Source organism: Macaca mulatta, chromosome 5, assembly GCF_049350105.2.
Source record: "Macaca mulatta isolate MMU2019108-1 chromosome 5, T2T-MMU8v2.0, whole genome shotgun sequence".
NCBI lineage: Eukaryota > Metazoa > Chordata > Mammalia > Primates > Cercopithecidae > Macaca > Macaca mulatta.
The window spans coordinates 134,248,024-134,273,417 of NC_133410.1; the positions used below are offsets into that span (position 1 = coordinate 134,248,024).

At 32.4% G+C, this 25,394-nt stretch overlaps 1 protein-coding gene across 2 annotated transcripts in view; it reads left to right on the forward strand.

The window, feature by feature from the left end:
• The window catches only part of FAT4 (FAT atypical cadherin 4), a 187,188-nt gene that overhangs the window by 154,599 nt on the left and 7,195 nt on the right, over nt 1-25,394 (forward strand). For both annotated transcript variants that reach the window (XM_015139182.3, XM_015139181.3), the window contains 6 exons: nt 3,894-3,998; nt 8,115-8,422; nt 15,770-15,855; nt 16,746-16,925; nt 19,352-19,476; nt 21,126-21,343. In XM_015139182.3, the coding sequence (XP_014994668.3) occupies nt 3,894-3,998; nt 8,115-8,422; nt 15,770-15,855; nt 16,746-16,925; nt 19,352-19,476; nt 21,126-21,343 (1,022 nt within the window). The remainder of the gene's footprint in view (nt 1-3,893; nt 3,999-8,114; nt 8,423-15,769; nt 15,856-16,745; nt 16,926-19,351; nt 19,477-21,125; nt 21,344-25,394) is intronic.

Below are 25,394 nucleotides of genomic sequence, written 5' to 3' on the forward strand. Positions count from 1 at the left end.
TTCAAGAGGCATAAATGCCTGTCTTTGTGCAAGTCCTATCAGCATACTTCCAAGCCTGAAGGCGTTTGGCAAGTATTGTTAATTGACTTGCAGCATTAATTAAGTTAATGATCCAAGATTTTGTTTCACAGTGCTTCAACACATCAGATTATTGTACCAAGAGCATGTTAGAGTAATTTAAACTACTGCATTCTCTGGTACTCATTATGCCATTAACACTACAATTTAAGTAGATAGACTTGCACAAAACAATTCAGAATTTTGTTGATTTCTAATTGGGTAAAACAGCATAAACTTTCCAAACTTGAGAAATATGCATTTAGAAGCTTTCTTTTGATTCTAAGTAAAATTATGGCATCCTTCTCTCACACAAAAGACACAGGTATTTTAAATAATAATTTAAATGTAAACATGTTTTCCTACTATGTCTTTGAATTTAAGTATCTAGTATGGCAACCTCTGAGTTCATGAATTGTAAAAAATTTTTACTCTTTAAATGGAGAACTCAAACTAAATTTTTAAATAGTAAATAATTTACATGCTCTACCACCAACAAATAAGACTACTTTTTCCAAACTCAACAACAAATTCCTTTATGTAAGCACTAACAAAGCCATTTTATTCATTTTTTTTTTAACTTATATTTTAGGTTCTGGGTACATGTGAAGGTTTGGTACATAGCTAAACTCATGTCACAGGGTTCGTTGTACCGATTATTGCATCACCCAGGAATTAAGCCCAATACCAAATAGTTATCTTTTCTGTTCCTCTCCCTTCTCCCACCCTCAACCCTTAAGTAGACCCCAGTGTCTGTTATTTCCTTCGCTGTGTCCATGTGTTTTCATCATTTAGCTCCCATTTACAAGTGAGAACAGGTGGTATTTGGTTTTCTGTTCCTATGTCAGTTTGATGAGGATAATAGCCTCTAGCTCCATCCATGTTCCCACAAAAGATATGATCTCGTTCTTTTTTATGACTGCATAGTATTCCATGGTGTGTATGTACCATATTTTCTTTATCAATCTGTCATTTATCAGCATTTAGGTTAATTCCTTGTCTTTGCTATTGTGGATAGTGATGCATTGCACGTTCATTTGTATGTGTCTTTATGGTAGAATGATTTATATTCCTCTGGGTATATACCCAGTAATGGGATTGCTGGATCAAATGGTAGTTCTGCTTTTAGCTCTTGAGGAATAGCCATTATTAATTGTATGTAATTATCCACTAAGAAAAAGTAAAAAGGAAACAACTTTATTTTTAAACCGAAATAATGAATGCAAGATTGAATTTGTTTTTTCTTAACAAATTCTATTTATATTTGTGTATACTTGAAGAATAAGATTCTATTGAGAATTTAAGTTTTATAGGAATTCATTCTCAAAACTAGTATTTTATTGGTTTGTAGTATCTTCTACCACTTTGTAATCAGTGTTTGTTTTAATAAATGAATAAGTCTTATTTATGTTAGGATATATTTCCTCTCCTCACTCTGGAGTAACTGCAATAGCCTGTATTTTATATTTAAATTAAACTCAGATGTCTATGTTAAAATATTTTATACAGTGTAAATAAGATAATTGATTCATATAAATTATACACAAAAAGAACAACACATAAATTTCATTTGTTGCTATTTAAATCAAGATTTATAAAGGTAGTATTTATAAATGAAATTCAAAAAAGATACAGTAGCTTTATAGGAACAATGACTTGGGATTTATACTCATACGTTTTTCTCAGAGAGCACATATGTCCAAGTATTTGAGTAAGTATACATGGCAGTACCCTCTAAATTTGTTACATCTTATTTGTTCCTCATTTCCAGTCTTTAAGAAGTGAAGGTGGCAATTTTGTAAGCCACTAACATGTTTTCATGATAAGAAGGGTATATTGAACACATTTATAAATACATATATAAATCTATGTATTTTATACATGTTACTTTTAACACAACTCTAAAATAATTTTTTGGATAAAGAAAGGAATAAAAGAAAGTAAAGCTGTACCTGGTCAAAAAGCACAAGTGAAAATTATGTATGCTTTTACAGTGAAAACAAAATGGAAAGAGTAGAATATTACTTTCTTGATGACAACTAATCAAAAATATTGCCAATAGTTCTTATGTATTTGCAACTGGGGAACACTGTGCTGTGAGAAAAAAAAAAATCTACATCACGAAAATGGCCGTCACATAATCAGTTGAAAAACAAAATAGGAAAGAGTTCTATGAAACAGCTACTCTCTGGTGAGAAATTCAACACTATTTAAAGTTTGCCTGCCTGTTTCTCAAATGTAGTACACCGCTACAATACTTAAAACCTGATTTCTGTGCCCATACATTTGTAACTTGTTTATTTTCATGTCGTTGCCTTAACAATAGAAAGGTATTCTGAAATTGTGAGCTCAGTGTTTTGCCTCATAAAGAGGTTCCCAATTTATTTATAAGGGAAAAAATGTTATGTTTATGATTCTATGATGTACAGAAATGGGCTTAGTTAGCATCATGAGATCTGACTCACACTTATAATTTCAGACCAGAATAAGTGTGGCTCCATAATCAAGCCACAGAAGCAGAACCAAGTTAAACAAAATTTTGACTGTGTTTTAAGCAAAGTTAGTATGATGAAATGAATTATCTGTGCTCAGCAGTAGGTCTAGTTGTGCATATAGCATGCATATCATTTCCTGAGCTATCTAATAAATGCATTAGTGAAATTGGGCTGGGAAGTAGAGACTAGCTTCCAGAAACAAATGCTATAGTACTTACAATCCTACTCTCAATGAAAAGAAATTAACTAAGAATTCTGTAACATCTCACTGCATTATGAAATTTGAAAATTAGATCCTAACGAATACAGTAAATAATTACAATACTTTAAAGTTATAATGGTATTAGAATATGTTTAGGTTTAGGTAAAAACAAGTAACATAACAAAAACAAGTGGGACTTATACCCCAACTTGTATACACCACATGATCAATTACCATAGTTTTCTGAAACCTGGATATGGGAGCAGAAGCCCTGAATTGGTCTGTGTCATAGTTTTACAGTTTCACAGACAATATGTTAACTACCAAGGGGCTTTTATTCTTCACTTTTGAAATGTAAATATTTCTTTTGTATGGATTAATACTCCCTACTGAAATGGAACCACAGTCTGAAAACACTTGTTTGCTTTCTTCACTGCCATATCCCCCTCCATTATCATCTCTGGCCCATAATAAGCACTCAGTCAATATTAGTTGATTCAATTTAACAAGATCATGTATGAGAAAAGTCTTTATAAACTGAAAAATATGCTGCTTAGGTATTATCACTTCAGACAAAAGACAAAGTATACATAATCTGTAGTCAAGAATAATTTTTCAAAAGCATTTTAAAATATGATGTGTTTTCTTATTCTGCTTTACAACAGATATGTGCAATTTAAGTGATATTTCTTGGTAGTAGAAGGAGTGTAGTTTGATAAATAGGCTAAATTTTTATCTTTGAAATACCTAAGTCAAGAAAATCTCTGCAGTGTAAAGAATAGTGTAAGTTTCAACTCTCCATCTATAAAATATAAAAAATGAAGGGACATTGATGAAGAAAATAAATTCAGTGAAAGTATTTAAATATGTTTATCATGTCATTTCTCTGCAAATAGTATTTTCTTCCAAGATGATTATGTAAATTATTTCTTAAATATAATGCACATTTTACAATAGGTCAACTAAACAAGATTTTAAATTCTAAGATATTATTCTAATTTCCTATGTCAAGTAAAATGTTTTTATATTTCTTTTCTCCATGATATGCCTTAGGAAAGATTTTTACATATGGTAATGCTGTAATGGTGTTAATATATTTATGTATGAGATTTTAAAAAAATGAATTTGATATATTTTAGGGAAAATGTGTGAATCTTCAGTCAATTACTGCGAATGCAACCCCTGCTTTAATGGTGGTTCCTGCCAAAGTGGTGTGGATTCTTATTATTGTCATTGTCCATTTGGTGAGTAAAACTTATTTGTTGACATAAAATATAAGTTCATTTTTGCACACAATTTAGTAATTTTATTTTATTATGAGCATGACAAAGAAACTATTGTTTTACATGGAAAGTTTTATTACAATAAAATATTAAATGTTTAACATTTGTAAAAGTTATGGAAATCCCATTGAATGCATTGCATTGATCATTACTAGGAAAAGAGTCAACTCAAGATAATCGAATTAATGTTGTTTCTGTAGGACATTTCCCCTCAAAGATTTATGGATGTCTTCTTTTTAGCTGAGAACTTATGAACTAAAAAAAAAAAAAAAAAAATCTTTAAGCACTCTTTGACATCACTATTTCAAATCTTTAAGAGTAGTCAAAGTAAGGTTTTTTGTTTGTTTCACTTTTGTGAATGTTGTTTTGTTTTTTATTTTTGTTTTTTACATTAGTTTTTAATTTTGTTCTTCACATTGATTCAGCCACTTTTATTAGAAGGACTTAGTAACTATACATGAAGTTTTCATAATAGGCTTTTTGTAGCTGATACTACCTGACTAATAAAATTTCAAACTTATCTGTTCTTTTGAGTAAGAAAAATTGTTAAAAAGAGCTTTTGTGTAAACATACATATTTATTCACCCTAGTGGAATGAACTAAAAGATTCCATCCAGGTCTTATCCAACTGTTACCCATTACTGTGCCAGCCAAAAACCAGAGGAAGCATTTGTATTAGCTTGGTTTGTTTCTTAAGTTTGTGATTATTCCATTTTTTTAAAGGCTACTTTACACCACAACGTAGAATCCATCTCCAGATGACTCTGTCTCTTTTCGTAAGCAAGAAAGAGCAAGGATATTTTTCTAGTCTTCCTTTGGGCATATAACTGTGCTATATGGACCTGAAAAGAAAAGCTCAACCTATAGTAGATAGTAGAATTTGAAGGACATATGCAGTTCCTAATATCCTGTATAATTTACTAGGTATTTTTAATTTCCAAACAATTTCTTGACTATCTGATTTTATTAAGCACAACATCAATAGAATGATAAGGACAAACAGAACAGAAAAATACCTAATTTGGGGGAATGTATTTTACCAATGGTTTTGAGGCCCAGAAATTGAATGATTTGCCCAAAGTCAAAAAATGAAGTTGAAACAAAACTACCCCAAGACAATGTAGCGACTAGAACAAAAATTTTTATTTTCAGTCCAGTCTGACATTCACAACACCCCTTTTTATAAAATTTCTTTGACATTCTCACTAACAATGCCCGGGAAGTAATGAAAGGTTTATCAAGGTCAAAATAACCACAACTTTAGATCTCCAAAAACTTTTTCTTTCTTTCAATGGTGTCTCATAATTTTAAATGGTGCTGCTTTCTACATATAACCATAGTCAAGTTTCATGGTTTAACTTAACATTTTGATATAAAAGATAAGGGGGTTAGAGTGTACACTGGAAATGATTTTCAAGTGACTGAACCGAAAACGTTCATATTTTTAGGGATTCCTTTACATTACAGTTGCAAATTTGAGGATTTAAGAAAATTGATACACAATAAAAACAAGTTGCTGCTGCACTGTAGTGGTACAACTGGAGTCGCCTATTAAGTGGAGCTATTTGGGGGGCCAAATATACCTTCTTGTCGCTCTGCTAGAGATCTCCAGGGAAAGAGGAATAGCACAATGTAAATTAAAATAGACACAAATCACACATAGCCGGCAGTGCAAATTTCTCCCCCTATTCCTTCCAGTGGCAAAGACAAAAAATCATTATCTAAACTTAGACATTGTCAGCACTTAGAAAAGGAAACAAAGGTCACTGAAACACTACTATGTAATTTGAAACTAAAGAGATAGAATTAAAAACAAAAATGATTTTTGTTCTCAAATTCCATAAAGAAATATTTTCATGTTTGAAAACACACTATCAATTTGAATTAAAATGTAAGTATCTATGTACTTTCTACATATATTTACATTTGAATATTCAGCACATTGTTATAGATTTATTAAAGTTTATTCAGAAGAGACCTAAGTGAACACATAATACAAATTTTTTCACTAGTATTTTTATTTCATTTATATGCTTTCTTTTTCCTTTAACTTCACTTACTCTTTCTGCATTGATAACATATTTATATATTAATTATTTATAAATATTAAATATAGATGCCACAGAAATGTATAAAATACAAATGCAACTTCTACAGGATAGATATAATAAATATATAATGTACAAGATTATACTATGTATAAAATATATTATCTATATATCTCATATATGACATATCATATATATCAATAAATATCATTTCTATAATTCCTTTGCCTTCAACTTCAGTTAAAGATTAAAAATTAAAAATCATGTATAATTTCTTTTTTTTTTTTGAGATGGAGTCTCGCTCTGTCACCCAGGCTGGAGTTCAGTGGAATGATCTCGGCTCACTGCAAGCTCCGCCTCCCAGGTTCACACCATTCTCCTGCCTCAGCCTCCCGAGTAGCTGGGACTGCAGGCGCCAGCCACCACGGCTGGCTAATTTTGTTTTGTATTTTTAATAGTGACGGTGTTTCACCCGTGTTAGCCAGGATGGTCTTGATCTCCTGACCTCGTGATCCGCCCACCTCGGCCTCCCAAAGTGCTGGGATTACAGGCATGAGCCACCATGCCTGGTCAAAATTATGTATAATTTCTACTCATTCATAATAAATATTATTTCAGCCTGGACAGAAAAGGGAAAGATAAATAACACAAATTTTTATGGCAGCTTCTAGGCTGTTTTAATTTTTAAAGTGTTCTGATATAAAATGTGGTAGTCAAAACAACTAGACAATCAATAGATCTGGCCTCAAATTTTGGCTGTTTCTCTTGGTTCTGTGACCTTGGGCAAGTTTTAAGTACTCTATAAAATAATGGCATTGGTTCCTTCTAGCTGAACAATTCCCTCACTCTAAATTTTATGCATTTACAGGACATAAAAAGCCAAAATTAAGAAATGAAGCCTTTGCAAGTTAATAAGAATCATGAGGTATTGGCGTGGGTTAATTTTCCAATCATTTGCCACAGTCTACTAATATTTGTGGGAAAAGAATTTTGGCATAGCATTGTAACATCAATAAAACTCATTTTTCAAGTTTGAAAAAGAACCAGCACAAACAAGTCGGAATACTGACTTTCAAAAAAAAAAAGAAAAAAAGACAGCTATTTTAAAGTAGCCTGCTATAAATCATACCCACAGAGGGTATAAAACAAGAAAGAGATAAAAACTTAAAGATAGTTATTTCCTTTCCTAAACCAATGATTTCACTTGCCTGATTTTGTGGCCTTGAAAATAACATGAATATAGGTACTGATTTTTAAAAAATCAAAACAAATGCATTTACCATCTTCAATTGAGTTGAAATAGTTTTTAAGAACTATATATTATGAAGGAAGTATGTTGGCTGAAAATTGTAGCATAATAAAACTTCTAAAAGGTCCACAAATTTAGGCCGGGTGTGGTGGCCCATGCCTGTGATCCCAGCAATTTGGGAGGCTGAGGCGGGCGGATCACCTGAGGTCAGGAGTTCAAGACCAGCCTGACCAACAAGGTGAAATCTCATCTCTACTAAAAATACAAAATTAGCCAGGTGTGGTTCTGGGCACCTATAATCCTAGCTTCTCGGGAGGCTGAGGCAGGAGAATCGCTTGAACCCAGGAGGCAGAAGTTGCAGTGAGCAGGCACTCTAGTCTGGGCAACAAGAGCAAAACTCTGACCCCCAAAAATAAAAAATAAAAAAAATTATAAAAATAAAAATCAACAGATTTTGAAACGTTTCTGGGAAAGAAATCTCTTCAGACACAGTGCATTCCACTAAACCTTTAATTTTTAGAAACAGAGCATACTTAGATATGTTCCCTAATCAGACAATGAAAAATAATTACATCAATTAATCATTTCTGCCATATTTTAAAGATCATTCATAAAGATCATTAACTCTATTTCAATTTTAGTTTAGATGAAATTTTTTGGTAAGTAACAAGAAAGTTGTTAAAACATAACTCATTTTATAATTCAAAAATATTTTAATCAAAATATATAATAAAATTTCCCTGAAATTTTATGCCAGTTTGTCAATTTTCCCTCCAACAGGTGTCTTTGGAAAACACTGCGAGTTGAATAGTTATGGATTTGAGGAGTTGTCATACATGGAATTTCCAAGCTTGGACCCCAATAACAACTATATTTATGTCAAATTTGCCACTATTAAAAGTCATGCCTTACTGCTTTACAACTATGACAACCAGACAGGCGACCGGGCTGAGTTTTTGGCCCTTGAAATTGCCGAAGAAAGACTAAGATTCTCTTATAATTTAGGCAGTGGTACATATAAACTCACCACCATGAAGAAGGTGTCAGATGGACATTTTCACACTGTGATCGCCCGGAGAGCAGGAATGGTAAGATATTTCATCCTACATAAACCTCATTTTATTGTTGTTGTATATCCAACTGGATTATGAACTGGGGTGCAAATCATATTAAATTAGGTTTATTCATTAAATGAACACTTTAGTTATGAACAACTTAGATGTAACATTTTTCTTTTGCTCATAACAACTCTGTTCAAAAACAATAAAAAAGAGAACAATTGAGAAAATAGCCTAGTGTGTGAAAATTTCATTGATTTTTTTGTATGTTTTTAAGGCCATATCAGGCCTATACTTAAAATAACTACCTTTCTTTCCTAAGTATTTCTGCCTTGACTGAAGAAACAATTAAAGAACAGAGGAGACTTTTCTGCAAAATCTACATACCTTAATCAAAAACACTTTATTGTTAAAAAATGCTAGCAATAGTCGTAGCTAGTCATAGTCTTTTTGCTGGTAGAGGGTCTTGCCTTGATATTGGTGGCTCCTGACTGAGCCAGGTAGTAGTGGCTGAAGATTTGTGGTGGGGGCTGTGGAAATTTCTTAAAATAAAACAACAGTAAACTTTGTAACATTAACTCCTTTTTCATGAAAGATTTCTCTGTAGCATTTGAGGCTATTTGATTGATACTGTTTTACCCACAGAGGAAATTGTTTCAAACTTGAAGTCAAGCCTCTCTCAAACCTTGATGCTAATGTATTAATTAAGCCTATGGAATATTCTAAATCCTCTGTTGTCATTTCAACAATGTTCACAGCATCTTCACCTGGAGTAAGTTCTATCTTAATAAACCACTTCCTTTGATTATCCCTAAGAAGCAGCTTCTCATCCTTTCATGTTAGTTTTGCAAGATTGTAGCAGCTCAATCACATCCTCCGGCTTCACTTCAAATTCTAGTTCTCTTGCTGTTTCTACCACATTGGCAATTACTCCCTCCACTGAAGTCTGGAAGCCCTCAAACTCATCCACGAGAGTCAAAAATCAACTTCCTCCAAACTCCTTTTAATATTTGATATTTTGACCTCCTTCCATGAATCATGAATGTTCTTCATGGCATCTAGAATGGTGACTCCTTTCCAGAAGGTTTTTAATTTACTTTGCCCAGACCCATCAGAGGAATCATAATCTGTGGCAACTAGAGCCTTATGAAATTTATTTCTTAAATAATAGGACTTGAAACTCAAAGTGACTCTTTGATCCATGGGCTGCAGTCTGGATGCTGTGTTAGCAAGCATGAAAACAACATTAATCTCCTTGTACATCATTGTCAGAGCTCCTTGGTGACCAGGTGCATTATGAGTGAGCAGTAATATTTTGAAAGGAATTTTTTTTTCCTGAGCAGTAGATCTCAACAGTGGGCTTAAAAATATTCAATAAACCATGCTGTAGACAGACGCACTGTCATCCAGGCATTTCTGTTTACTGATAGAGCACAGGTGCAGTAGATTTGGCATAATTCTTAAAGATCCTAGGATTTTTAGAATGGAAAAGGAGTGCTGGTTTCAATGTCAAGACACCAGCTATATTCGCTCCTGATGAGTCAGCCTATCCTTTGAAGCTTCTAACCTAGGCATTCACTTCTTTTCTCTAGCTATGAAAATCCTAGATGACATCTTCTAATAAAAGGCTGATTTTTTACATTGAAAGTCTGTTCTATAGTGTAGCCCCTTCATCAATGACCTTAGCTAGATCTTCTGGATAACTTGCTGCAGCTTCTATATCAACATTCACTGCTTGGCTTTGTATTTTTACATTACAGAGATGACTTCTTTCCTTAAACCTCATGAGCCAACCTCTGCTGCATTCCAACTTTTCTGCTGTAGTTTCCTCACCTCCCTCAGCCTTCATGCATTGGAAAGGAGTTAGTGTGCCTTTTTCTAGATTAGATGTTGGCTTAAGGGAATGTTGTAACAGGTTTGATCTTCTATCCAGACTACTAAAACTTTCTCCATATCAGCAATAAGGCTATCGTGCTTTCTTATCATTTGTGTATTCACTGGAGTAGCACTTTTAATTTCCTTCAAGAACTTTTACTTTGCATTTACAGCTGGGCTAATTATTTGGCACAAGAAGCCTCGCTTTTGGCCTATCTTGGCTTTCTACATGCCTTCCTCACTAAGCTTATTCATTTTTATATTTTGATACAAAGTGAGAGACATGCAACTCTTCCTTTCACTTGAGCACTTAGAGGCCATTGTAGGATTATTCGTTGGCATAATTTCAGTAGTGTTTTATCTCAGGGTACAAGGAAGCCTGAGGATAGGTAGAGAGACCAGGGACAGATAATTGCTCGAGCAGCTAGAACATAAACAAAATTTATCAATTAAGTTTGCCATCGTATATGGCATGGTTCATGTTGCCCCAAAATAATTATAATAGTAACATCCAAGGACACTTCACTCATCATAGATCACCATACCACAAAAAATAATAATGAAATATTTGAAATATTGTGAGAATTATTAAAATGTGACTCACAGTCACAAAGTAAGCACATGCTGTTGGAGAAATGGTGCTGATAGACTTGCTGGATGCAGGATTACCAGAAACCTTCAATTTGTAAAAAACAAATCTGCAAAGTGCAATAAAGTGAAGAGCAATACAATGAGGCATGCATGTATTTACAGATTATATTGATTTTATTATGTGGCTTTCATGTTACAAGAATGACATATCTATTTAGGATGTGTGTTTATTAAACAAATATATTTTTTATGAAGGAAAATGCATCACATCTTTTCTTTATTAATGTTAGAAAATATTTGACATAGTGTAATAGAATGGAACAGCTTATTTATTTTTTATTCTTTATCTTCACAACGATCTCTCCATATTTCTCCCATCTCTAACGGCTATCAAGGATTTATTTTTTTTTTATAAGAAAATGCTAACAAATCTGTCTTAAAGCATTTTTGCACTTTAGCTTTGAGCCTTTAAAAGTGTAGTTACTGGTGGCCAGGCGTGGTGGCTCACGCCTGTAATCCCAGCACTTTGGGAGGCCGAGGTGGGCGGATCACGAGGTTAGGAGATCAAGACCATCCTGGCTAACAGTGAAACCGCATCTCTACTAAAAAAAAAAAAAAAAAAAAAAATTAGCCAGGCGTGGCAGTGTGCAGCTGTAGTCCCAGCTGCTGGGGATGCTGAGGCAGGAGAATGGCGTGAACCCGGGAGGCAGAGCTTGCAGTGAGCCTAGATCGCGCCACTGCACTCCAGCCTGGGTGACAGAGCAAGACTCTGTCTCAAAAAAACAAACAACAAAAAAGTGTAGTTACTGGTAAGATTTATAATTCACCCTAGATAAAATAATTGTGTAAAATGTTAAATTGTCTACTAAAAAGAAAGCCTAGCCAAAACAAAATAAGTACCCTTAAATCATTTTTAAATGAAAAAAACTTGGTATCTAAATGATTATAAATTTATTTCTGATTTCATGTCAATCTTTAAAATATATGGTAACTTATATAGTCCTTAGACTGATTCTATGAATCATACATTTGTGTGACTACAGATTAATTTTTGCCACTAAATGCATGGAATATGTTATATTGCTGAATGCATATAAGCAATATTCAGAAATAATATTTAAAATGTTTTTAACCAAGTTTTTGCTATTTTTTTCTCTCTGGCCCATAGTTAATTGTAAAGGCTAAAATTTGTGCAATCTATAATTACCAATTTCATAAGGGCATAAGACAGAAACTACCTTATAATATTAATTATTTTTGACCAATACACATAACAGGCAATCTATTATCAAAGAACAAAGTTTGTCATTTGCTCTCAGGAATATTTTATAAATTCATGTTTATTTTGAATTGGCATCAGATACAATGACTTTTCTCTCCTGCACTCGAATTTACTACAACATTAAAGTAAATTTAAGCAAGTTTTTAAATACAGAACTATTTTTAATTGTGAGGGGGAAAAAGAATAATGATTAGCTTTAAATATAACCAAGTGATTGTGTCAACATGCTCAAGGGTAGCTGCTCAGACATGTCATTCATGGATATCGCCACATCCATCAAACTGCATTCAGGGTCCTACCAGGTTATGAAATGCATGTTACTTGAAATGTGGGTGAGAAAACAACAAATGTATTATATGGTTTTTATCAATCATTTTAGTTATATATTGTTTTCCCCATTTCCTTTTGAACTTAGTGTTAATATTTCCAGATGGAACATTTTTCTAATGTATTTAATTTATACAGTGTTTACTTAATAAAATTACCCCCAACAGTCTGAAAATGGTGTCAAGACATAATGTTATATTTTATATTTTAATTCTACTATGCCCACATTTCCATATTTTTGTAAAGGTTAATATGAATTATAATTAAAATTTTATTTCTGTGAATTAGGTGCTAAACAGGTGTTAGTCATCCCAAATTATCACCAACTCATCCCACATATAACCTTTTGAAGTAAAATAATGGAATATTTGACTTGATCTTGGTCTCAATGAAGTTTAAATTATGAGTAGTGCCTAAAAATCCACCTGACTTTAATGAACGTTAGTAGAGGTATAACCAACCAATATTGGATAAAATATATTTTCTGATTAGTAATAGATCATTGCACTGATTTTTGCTTGAGATTTTTTAAATAGCATAATATCAAACTGTATGCCCAGAGGAAGACCTCTGGAAGAATATAGAGTTAATCAGTTCCAGTATTCCTGATGATTGATGTAACCAGAAATATTGGGCCTTAAAGAATCAGAAAAACATTTGGAGATTGATATATATAGATTGGGCTCACATTAGCCATAATAATATCCTAAAGCTGATGAGTAATAGTAGACATCACCTCACCCCCATTTTCCACACATATGGAAGATAACCATATTTCTGATATGTTGTCAAGTATACTATAATGTAAAATAAATGATTTTACCTGATGACCTCCAAGGTCACATTAAACTTCATGAGCATTTGATTCTATCAAACGAGGACATGGGAGCAAGAGGTAAGTGAAGGAGGTAATTTGAAGGATGCAGTTCATTTGTATTATTGTGACCACAGTCATCAATTTTAATAATACCATATGTGAAAAAACTCTGTCATTATTACTTGAGTCATAGGAAAAATGCCTTCCTGTTTCAGAAAACATCCAAAATAGGGCCCCTACTGGATTCTGAAATTGTCATTTTCTACATTTCAAAATAATTTTGGTTGGAAACTGGCAAAATCATTAACCTCTAAGCTTTAAATCATTGCATACTTGGGGTAAAACATTTTAATTTATAGTGGTAAAGCTATAAAAATTCAACAGCAAAAGAGAATTTAACTCTGAAGATTAAATTGCATGAGCTTACTATTAAAATAAAACATCTCCTCCATTATTCTTTGAGTTGTATCAGCAAGCTTTTAGACATATATGAAATATTAACAATGGCTAAAATACAATTCTGTTATCCAAGGTTATTTTTCTAGTTCAAGCATTTATAAATATCCATGTGGTACTTTCTAGTTTATGATACTTTTAGGGATCTCTACAAGGATACTTGCATAATATATGTAGAGAGATGTGTTCAATCAAATAGTCACCTAAGCAGCAGAAGTTGAATTATAAAAGCCTAATACTGCTTTTGAGATTGGGTGTCACCCCAATTTACAGATAACTGGAAATAATCATAACTGTCAAAAGAATTAACTAAATGGGGCATGAATGTCTTGCCAGAGAATTGGAAGTATAAATTTTTCCTACAAATGTTTGTATTCATTATAATTTACTTGAAAAAAGAGGCAAAAATATCCATGTGGCTCACAAGAGTTTATTGTACAGAGCTTATAATAACTAACTCTTAGAAACATTTAAGAATATGTTAGCCAGTAATATTTGATAAACAATTAATAAATTGACTACACATTCACCTCAGTCTTTATTTTTAAAATGTGAGATAATTCAGATAAATTTTTGCAAGTCTCCTATTTAAATATATATTTTATAGATACTGCCTAAAAATCATAAGCAATATTGGTAAAAGTGGGATATTAAGGAAATCAATCATTTTCATTCCTAATGAAAGTGCCCTCATTTTTAAATACAGAAAATTTGATATCCAAAACTTTGCATTTAAGTTTGTCATGTTATTAGTCAACTTGCTTAATCTTCCTGCACTGTTTTTTACATTTGCTTTGCTCTTATAAACCTGAAATGATAAGCATCCTGATAAATAGATAGTTGCATTGTATTTATATTTATCTTCTATATATGTAACAAATTTGGATTAACCCCATCTGTGGCATTCATAAATTTAGAATAATGCTTTATTGTCTGCACTGGGAGAAATCTTTAAACCTCCTGTCCATTCAGAAAATGAATTATTGTTATTCCCGTGATCTACTCCATCCTTCTTATAATTTCAGCAACTAAAATGTGCAAAGTTTGTCGTTTGTCAAATTTTAATGAAGTTTGGGGAACAAAGGAGGTGCATCACAATAGCATTGCAGATTATACAATAATATGGATATACAACTTTGGTCTTAGACTGCACTGCAGCCATCCTCAGTTGCTGGTACTCATTATATAGGACTCTGACTTCTATGGTTATCATATTCTTAGGCCTTTTAACCATAAATTGATGACTTTATCAATCAAAAGGAGTATTCATATATTCTACTAAACAGAAGGCTTTTGTCTCAAGGAATATGCATCCCTTAGAATGTAAAAATGACTACTTAGTTATTATTTAAATACTATTGGGATTTTATACTGTAAAGTGATGTACAGTAATACATCCTGATTATAAAGAAATATGTTGTAATGTTATTTATAGATAATTATTCTTAACAAAAATGAGAAGAGCACTTACTTGATTTAACATATTTCAAACTTTAATCTGAATATTTAAATTTTCATAGATTGCTATAATAGTATTTATACTGTATTTTCATAGTCCTTTTGTAAATATGGCTGAAATCGTATGAGAATAAGACTTTTGAAAATCAAAAATTAAGAAAAAGAAAAGAAAATCTTTGCTTTTGTTAACATAGTTTGACGGTACAATAAACACATTTCTTAAGATTGTAATCTACAGGAAGATGTTTCAGACCTATTGTGTATTATTCTAAAGAAGATTAATGGCATTTTTATATTTTTTCACCTTTAAAACAGGGGAGCAGGAGAGGATTTTTAAAGGTACCCTTTTACATCTTATAGGTATAGATAGTCATAATTTTAGTTTGAGATATCAAAGAAACATGTGCCCATGATTCAGTATTATAATTATGTGATTTACACATTAAATCAAGATGTTATCATAGTTTCCAAGTCATGTTCACATAGAAACAAGTCATGGGTAATGTTGGCTGGAAAGGCTAATAGGGACCGTAGAACCCAAAGTTGAACGTTTCTTTCTTTTGCTTCATAGGCAGCCTCCTTAACTGTGGACTCCTGTTCTGAGAACCAAGAGCCAGGATATTGTACTGTCAGTAATGTGGCAGTTTCAGATGACTGGTAAGGAATATGATTACTTTAATTTTCATTATTACTTAAATTTTTTAAAATAAATTGTATACCTAAAATAATTACAGGATGCTAAGTATACATAAAGCTTAAGATATTTTATTTCCCTCTCCAAATTTTTATAATATAAAATAGTCAATAATTACTGTGCAAAATGTGTTAAAATGTGTGAAATGAAGTGGTAGAAATAAGGATAAAATTGGTGAAAAGGAAATTAAATATAGCCAGTAGTCTTTGGAAAGATTCATGAAATAATTGTATATGACCTTCATTCTGAAAAACATGTAGGATAAAGACCCCAGTTCTTTCAACTGCATTTCTAAAAGTTTATGTGAAAATTATTAACAGATATTTTTCCATAGCACTTAAAACTGAACACAGCAGTAATCTACCAGAACATAAGTGATTTTAATAGGAAAAAATGATGAACAGAGAAAAACAAATAGACCTGGATAATGACGCATCATTCATTGCCTCAGTCAACTTATTGGCATCCCTTGCATTGATCACCTTACTGATATCCTTTATCATCTCTTCAGGGAAAGAGCAATGTAATGTAAATATTAGAGGTGGTACTAATTCTGTAGCATTTTATCTTCCCTCTGAGAGTATGCTCCTTCTTACTGACTCAGTATTGTGATAATATACATCTAATTTGACTAATTGAAAACATAATTTCCATAAATTTTATTATTTTTCGTAACTTGGAAGCCTAACAACTCTGTGTGTTTATAGGACACTCTTCTACATGTTTTCTATTGAAATTTATCACACTATAATAAATGTCAAAAAAAAGCTATATTCACTGTTTTTCAAAATAAACATTATACTAAAAATGTAATCTTTGGCACTAATATTTATATCTTCCATTTTTTATTTAGGACTCTTGATGTTCAGCCAAATAGAGTCACAGTTGGAGGTATCAGATCGCTAGAACCAATCCTTCAGAGGAGAGGACATGTGGAAAGCCATGATTTTGTCGGGTGTATAATGGAGTTTGCAGTCAATGGAAGGCCTCTGGAACCCAGCCAAGCTTTGGCAGCACAAGGCATCCTAGATCAGTATGGCAATTTTATTTCTTACTGTTTTAAAGAAAAAGAATGCAAAAAAAGTATGCTTCAGTGAGCATCAAAAGATGAAATTATTATTCTCAAAACTCTAAAAATACCAAATGATATATATTGTTTTGAATTTTAAATATTTATTTACACCTTTGAAATTTTGGCATAAAGTTTGATATTTAATTAGAAAATTAATATTTTTCTAGAGTCTTATACATATATGTTATATATATATGTATGTGTGCATGTATATGTTTTATCCTCTTACAGAGAGTTGTGAAGATTAAATGAGCTAAGTTGGTAAAGTATATAAAAAAGAGTTCCAGCATATAGAGATATATAGACGTTAGCCATCATGGGCACACAGAACTTTATTTCACCTTAAATAGTTTTACTTATAGACATACATATTCCTAAAAACTTGATACAGCTTTAAAAACAGGTAATAACTTGATTAATTATGAACTGTAAGACTTTTTTATTTGATTACTAATTAGGTTTCTAGCAATAACAGGAATGGTAGAAATTACATATTTTATTTTAAAATTACTTTTGTTCATTATTGAAGTTTGAAAAATTCTGAAAAAAATACAAGGAAGAAAATAAAATTAACCTATAATCTAACCACCCAGAGACAAGTACTCCTAGGTTATTGTCATGTTTGTAACTGCTTAGTATCCCATAATGTGAATGTGCTATATTTTAACTATTGCTTTACACTTTAGTTGTTTCCAATTTTATTAATATACCAATTACCCTGTGATTAACACCTTTTCACAAAAATCTTTGCTCACATTATTTTTTGGATGAGATTACTAGAAATAAAACTACTACTGGCAAAGCTAGAAATACTTTCTAATGTTTGTAACTTAAATATTTTAATAACATTTGCCATTTGCCTTTCTTTTCCTACATGTTGTTACTGTTTTGTTACAAAGTCACATTGGTTCATTATTATTATTAATCAAACAGTGCAGAAAAACAAAGCATTGAGATTGCCACCATTGTTAATGCTTTGGTGTGCATCCTTTTGTATCTCTCTCCATGTTCACACGCATTTTTAAATACCATTTTTTTTTTTCATTTAGAGATATTTTGTGAACATCTTTTTAGGTCAAAACCTACTGAAACAAAACTTTTAGACTTACCTTTAACTCCTCTCTTTCTGTTAGACCTTATGTCCAGAATGACCTTTCTATTTGTTTGTTTGTTTTTTGAGACGGAGTCTTGCTCTGTCGCCCAAGCTGGAGTGCAGTGGCGGGATCTCGGCTCACTGCAACCTCCGCCTCCCGGGTTCAAGCAATTATCTGCCTCAGCCTCCCAAGTAGCTGGGATTACAGGTGCCTGCCACCACGCATGGCAAATTTTTGTATTTTTAGTAGAGACGGGAGTTTCACCACGTTGACCAGGCTGGTCTTGAATTCCTGACCTCATGATCTACTGGCCTTGGCCTCCCAAAGTGCTGGGATTATAGGCATGAGCCACTGCACCCGGCCCAGAATGGTTTTTAAAACACAAGTCAGTTAACTTTTTCACTTTTTGGCTCAAAGTGCTTCAATAGCTTCCCATCTAACCCAGCTTCAAAACCAAAATCCTGACACTGACTGACAACATTTTTTGTGATCTGCCATCTCCCTTAACTTCCTGACCATATCTAACTACTCTTCTTCTTCTTGTCCCCTGAGCTCCAACCATGTTGGACCTCAGTGTTTCTCAAACATGGCAGTACGCTTTCACTTCAGGGCTTTCTCACTGGCTGTTTCCTCTAGCTGAAATGATATTCTACCAGATATACTTCATTCCCTTATTTTATTTAGGTCTTAAGAATTAATCTTAAAGATTAAGATTAATTCACTGCCTAATCTAAAGATTCAGCAAACCTGCAAACTCACTATACCCTTTCTCACCTTAATTTTCTCGATAGCTATTTTTTTCTTTATTTTCTGTCCTCTTCCACAAGAAAAAGATAAGAACTTCCTGAGTGCACGGTTATTTTTTTCATTACTTTACTTCCATGCTTAGAACAGTACTTGGCGTATGGTAGGCATTCATTAAACATTAGTTGCATGAGTAGCCTGGTAGACAGGTGTCAAAAAATATGTGGTCCCTGGATAATATGTATTAACCAAAGTGTTTATTTGACCAAGATATTTTATTCAAGTAAGAATTAATTTAAAGAAGAAATTGTCATATCTTTCTCATTATTATGTAAGACATAATTTTTCTTGAATCTTTTTTAGTGTGAGGCAGACTGTATTTTTTAGGAAAACTTCTAATTTGATTAGTTTCTCCAAATGTAGTTGTAACTTGAGCTTCAAATAGTGGAGTGCTTGAAATTAAACAAGTTAATACAAATTTTATCGAGTTTAAGCAAACTTCTCCTCATCTTTTATGTGATTTATGGTTCTCATTATGATTTATTTTAGATGCCCTAGGCTGGAAGGCGCTTGTACTCGCAGCCCATGCCAGCATGGTGGCACATGTATGGATTACTGGTCATGGCAGCAGTGTCATTGCAAAGAGGGACTCACTGGGAAATACTGTGAAAAATGTATGTAAGGTCTTCCATCTTCCCCTGGAAATTATAATAACTATGAAAAGTAAAATATATGCACCCAAGTATGTAATTGGATTAAAAATTATGGTTTCATTCTAAATATTAAAAATATTAAATGGGCAATAATTGGTAAAATACAGTGACATTTAAAAAATATTTTTGTAACCTGAAGAAGAATGATATTCTTTTAAAGAATTATTTACTAAATCTCTAGCTTCCATTTTAAAATTATTTTATTCACTTATTTTTGTTTGTTTTAGCTGTAAGAATGCTAGGCAATCTAAAAGATCAAAGGTTATATTTAGGGTTTTTTTTCGTATTATCTTCCTTTGGGGGATATTTTTCTGGTCAATTTTTGTGCATAAAAAGGTATACACACTAAATCACTCAACACTGAGCTCAAAACATCATACAACGGCATCGTATGTTAAAATTAATGTTGATACTTTCATTTCAATGTAGAAGTGGTAGAATTAGTTTTGGATATTGCTTTTTAAAATCCTTTCGTCAGTTGTCTCCTAAGCCCTAATGTTATTATTTAGACATTAATGATGTTCACATCATCATTAGAAATTGGTGCTCTGTAATTTCGAGCTGCACATTTCACTAACTAACCCTAATGGCTCCTCTTTTCTTAAAATTCTTCATTTTCAAACAAGTGGTTACTACTTAAATATGTTGCAGATATCTGACTACATTTAAGAAGTCATTTGATTCAATTATATTATGAAAATGAATAGAAATGCATAATAAAATTGAGGATATAATATAATCTAAAAGGTCTTAGCAGAAAGTGTAATTGTGTGTAATTATATTAGAGATAATGAAAACATAGAAAACATATTGTCATGTGATTTTTAATGAATAAATATTTAATAAGTAGGAGCCTAATTATATCTGAAATATGAGTCATTGGCTAGATAAATGCCTGAGGCGCTTTTTCTTAAATCATGATGTAACTCACATACTATAAAATGTATCGTTTTAAAGTGTATTTTTCAGGACTGAAATACATTTGAGCTCATTTTCTTCATATTCTTTCTTTAGCTATATGATTTGTTTCTATAACTTAAACTTCCATATTTCTGGAGTGTGGATTTTTTTCAGATTATGATAAATTATAATATACATACTGATTATACGTGATGATAAATTATATGTGATGATTACTGAAAATAGTAGTTACAGATGCAAATATTTGATTGTACACTTCTTTGTCCAAATTCATAGCATACTAGAGACTAAAGATTACAAATTATTTTAATCATGCAAACATATATTTTGGAAACAGTGAAAATGATTACAAACAAATTTTTCAGGTACATATTTCCAACAAGTGGCTATGTCTTTAGATATTCATGATTTATATAATGTGGCAAATAATTTAGTAAATATTTCCCAAATGGTTAATGACTGTCATAAAATATTTTACATTTCATGCTTCTGAAATGGATGTAAACATTTGAAATCAACTTATATAATAATTCATAAATGACTATTTTTTAAAGAGTAGAGTTGGGGGACAGTAATTCCCAAAATTTAATATTTTCATTGTCCTTTTTATATTTTTTGTCACTATAGAAAACTCTCTAAGAAATGCGAAATGAATGCATTCATTTTCCCTGTTTTCCTTTGGCTTTCAGCTCTTACTCCTGACACTGCCTTATCATTAGAAGGCAAAGGGCGCTTAGACTACCACATGAGTCAGAATGAGAAGCGGGAATATTTGTTAAGGCAAAGCATACGAGGTGCCATGTTGGAGCCTTTTGGTGTGAACAGTCTGGAGGTAAAATTTAGGACCAGAAGCGAGAATGGCATTTTAATCCATATCCAAGAAAGCAGCAATTACACTACTGTGAAGGTGAGATAAAAGCTAATGGTGACTTCATTTGATTAGACCGCCTGCCGTGTAGTGGTTTAAATCACTCCTCCCATAATTTCTGTCCTTTTCTTTACAACCCATTAGAGTTCCGACTAATGCTGGGCACTATTCCAATGTCATCTATCTTAACTATTCCCCAGGCATTGGCCAGACTAACAAAGATCTGAATGGTTTGGTTTCTACACACTTTTGTGGTGCTTTAGAGTAGAGAACCCTGCCAGGTAGGCCAGCACACAAAGAATGAGTTGCAATCTATTTTTCTGGTAAGAATATATATCGCTTTTTTCTTACTTTTAAACAAAGCAAACCAAAAATGTAATGTGTCTTTGAAATACAAAAATATTTTTCTCCAACAATTATTTCAAATACTGATATGTATATGTCAATTGACAGGATTAGAATAAGGAAAAACATTTTGAAATAAGGAAAAACATTTTGAAATTATATGATTTCTGGAGCATATATTCAATTCTCTATATAAACTCTGTGAAGTATATTTGGAATTTATTATAATTTTAATTAACCTTTCCAAATAATTTTTAAATAATCTTAAAAATTATACTTCATAAGAACAATGGTTTGATTTATCATTAGGCTTTTACATAATTTGTTTTTTCTTATCTGTAAATAAGATACTAAACTTACATACAGATGAATAATTTCAATAGATATCCATTATTGCATCGGCTCTCAGCTTTCTGAATTTATGAATCTATATTCTGCTTTCTTTCCCACAAATAAGTCATCTCCTAGACCAACAGTTTCTTTAGTTTAGTTGTATTGACTGCCTTCCATTAATATTACTTTGTATCATTCTACTGATAATTTTTTATATAAATTTTAGTAAATTCTTAAGATTACAAATCTAGATTTCCTGAATTATTTTCATCTGTTAGTCAATATTTGATAATTACTTCAGGGATCGTTCACAAAGAAAAAGAGCAATATGTTCAGAAAATTATTAGGTTTAATTCACATATAATACTAAAAATAAAAATAGATGTTCACTTCTAAACTTCAGCCTCTTTCATCCTCAAAATTTTTCTCTGTGCAAGCCAACCATGATTATGTTGCATATAAATATATTTAATAAGTAGCATGAAAACCAACATTTCTTACCTTCTCAAATGATAATTCCTCTAGTCTAGTCATTTCCAACTAGGAAAAATTTTACCCCCAGGGGACATTTGGCAATATCTGGAGATATTTTCAAGTGTCACAGTTAGGAGGTGGGAGAGTACTGCTGGCGTCTAGCGGTAGAGGTCAGGAATGCTGCTAAACAGCAGCACTTCACAACAAAGAGTTATGTGGCCCCAGATATTACTGCCAAGTGGCAGAGACTCTACCCTTATCCCCTATAAGAGAACATCTTCAGGTTTTAACTGTACCTCTATTGAAACAAAGGATCCAGTTCCAGAGTTAATAAAACAACTGTAAAAGAGAACACATAAGCCATTGTATTGTATCATTATTTGGTACTTATAATTTTCATTGAAAATGGTATTTGAAGTAAACAAAGTAAAGAAGCAAAGAAAGAAATAGGTCTTCATCTTCTATAAGAAACGTATTTTATGTGTTTTGAGAGGCTTTGACATTGAGGTCTGTGTGTTATCTGTTAAGCTGCTTCCAAGTCTTCGTGCCATTTAAATGACATATGAAATATTTCTGTACTAACGTACACTTTAAGCCAAGGAATTTAGTCAAAATATAATGTGGTTGAAAAAAATCAAAGACAAATTTTTTTCTCCACTAAGAAAAAAGCTCAATGTCAGGATCCATTTTTGTCAACATAAATTCTATTTCCAACAGGACAGCAGCATACAACTCCAGATTTTGTTAGATTGGTAGCAATAACTTAATTTTTTTTCCTGAAAAGAAAGTAAGTGCTAATTAATAAAAAAAAATGGATAATACAGACCAAAATGCATACTTTTGTCTGAAAATTTTGAAAAGCAGCTTTTCAAAGATTAAGGGGCTTGGTAGGTAAAGAGAATAGGTAAGAAAAAATAACAGCAGTGAATTAAGAATATCTAAACTGAAAGAAAGTGGCTGTTGTAAGCAGGCAAATTATTTGGATGACAGGAATATCAAGTGCTTATACAGACTAGGAAGCTAGTTAGGATGGACTTTTACTTATCAGTTAGCTTATTGGTCACCAAGACGCCAGGGTTTCTTTTTCCTTTCCTTTTTTTTTTTTTTTTGGGCTCATTTTCTAACCCTTTCTTTAACTCTTTCTTATGGTTTGCATTCTCTCTCTCTCTTTCTCTCTCTCTCATTGTCTTTTCTATCATTTTGTCTCTCTCTCTCTCTCTCTACACACACACACACACACGCAGACAGAAGATGGGGACATTTTGTGAAAAATGAGCAAGGGTGTTGAGTACATGGGATTGCATGTGGTTAGAAGAGAGACAGGGTGTCAGTGTCAGGTATGGGCAGCAGTAGCAATGAGAGGAGAGAGAAGAATATGTAGAATCAATTGGGTCTATTCAGAAAAAAAAAATTAAGAAGAGAAAGTTTCAGAGAGAAAGGCAAAAGGAAATCATACTTGTTTAAAACTTTGTAGGCCAATATTTAACTCATTTCACAAATCTCTCTTCATTCATGCCATACCTTATAGCTCCATATTTGATGTTCTGTAATAACAGTAATGTGATGGACTTTATTTCTACTCTAAACCAGTTCTTTTGTTTTGTGTTTGTCTGTTTGTTTAAGTGGGCAACACAGGTGGTACAGAATAATTGGAATAAGGAATTCAAAGCTCTATAGATTCAAGTTAAATAAATGAACAAATAAATGCCATTATGAGTCGCATAATGACAGGAATACATTTCAATAAATGCATTGTTAGGTGATTTCATTCTTGTGCAAACGTCATAGAGTGAACTTACTCAAATCTAGATGGTACAGCCTACTATACACCTAGGCTATATGGAATAGTCTATTGCTCCTGTGATACAAACCTATATGGCATGTTTACTGTAATAAATACTGTAGGCAATTGTAACACAGTGGAAAGTATTTGTGTATATAATCATATCCAAACATAGAAAAGGTACAGTAAAAGGTTACATAGAAGATTTTTTTGTGGGGAATTGGGGACAGCCTGGGCAACAGGGTCTTGCTCTGTTGCCCGGGCTGGAGTACAGTGGCATGATCTCAGCTCACTGCAGCCTCCACCTCCTGGGCTCAATTTATCCTCCCAGCACAATCTCCCAAGTAGATGGGACTACAGGCGTGTGCCACCATGCCCGGCTAATTTTTGTATTTTTTGTAGGGATAAGTTTTCTCGTGTTGCCCAAATGGCACTTATTGTGAATGAAGCTTATAGGACTGAAAGTTGCTCTGAGTCAGTGAGTCATTAAGCAAGTGGTGGGTCAATGTGAAGGCCTAAGACATTATTATACACTTCTGCAGACTTTATAAACACTGTACACTTAGGTTACACTAAATTTATCAAAAATATTTTTCTTCAATAATAAATTAACGTTAGCTTACTGTAACTCTTTTAGTTTATAAACTTCTAAATTTTTTAACTTTTTTCTCTTTTGTAGTAACAATTAAAACACAAATACATTGTACAGCTGTACAAAAATATTTTCTTTCCTTATACCCTTATTCTGTAAGCTTTTTTTCTATTTCAAACTTTATTTCATTTTATTTTTACTTTTAAACTTTTGCATTAGTAACTAAGAAACACAAAAAAAAATACACATTAGCCTCGGCCTACACAGGGTCAGTATCATCAATATCACTGTCTTCCACCTCCACATCTTGTCCCAGTGGAAGGTCTCCAGGGACAATAACACACATGGAACTGTCATCTCCTATGATAACAATGCCTTCTTCTGGAATCCTATCTAAAGGACCTGGATGATGCTGGTTTACAACTATTTTTTATATCATTAGAAGCAGTACCCTCTAAAATAATGATAAAAAAAATTAGTGTAGTAAATGCATAAACCACTAATATAGTCATTTATTATCATTATCAAGTATTGTGTATTATACATAATTGCATGTGATATAC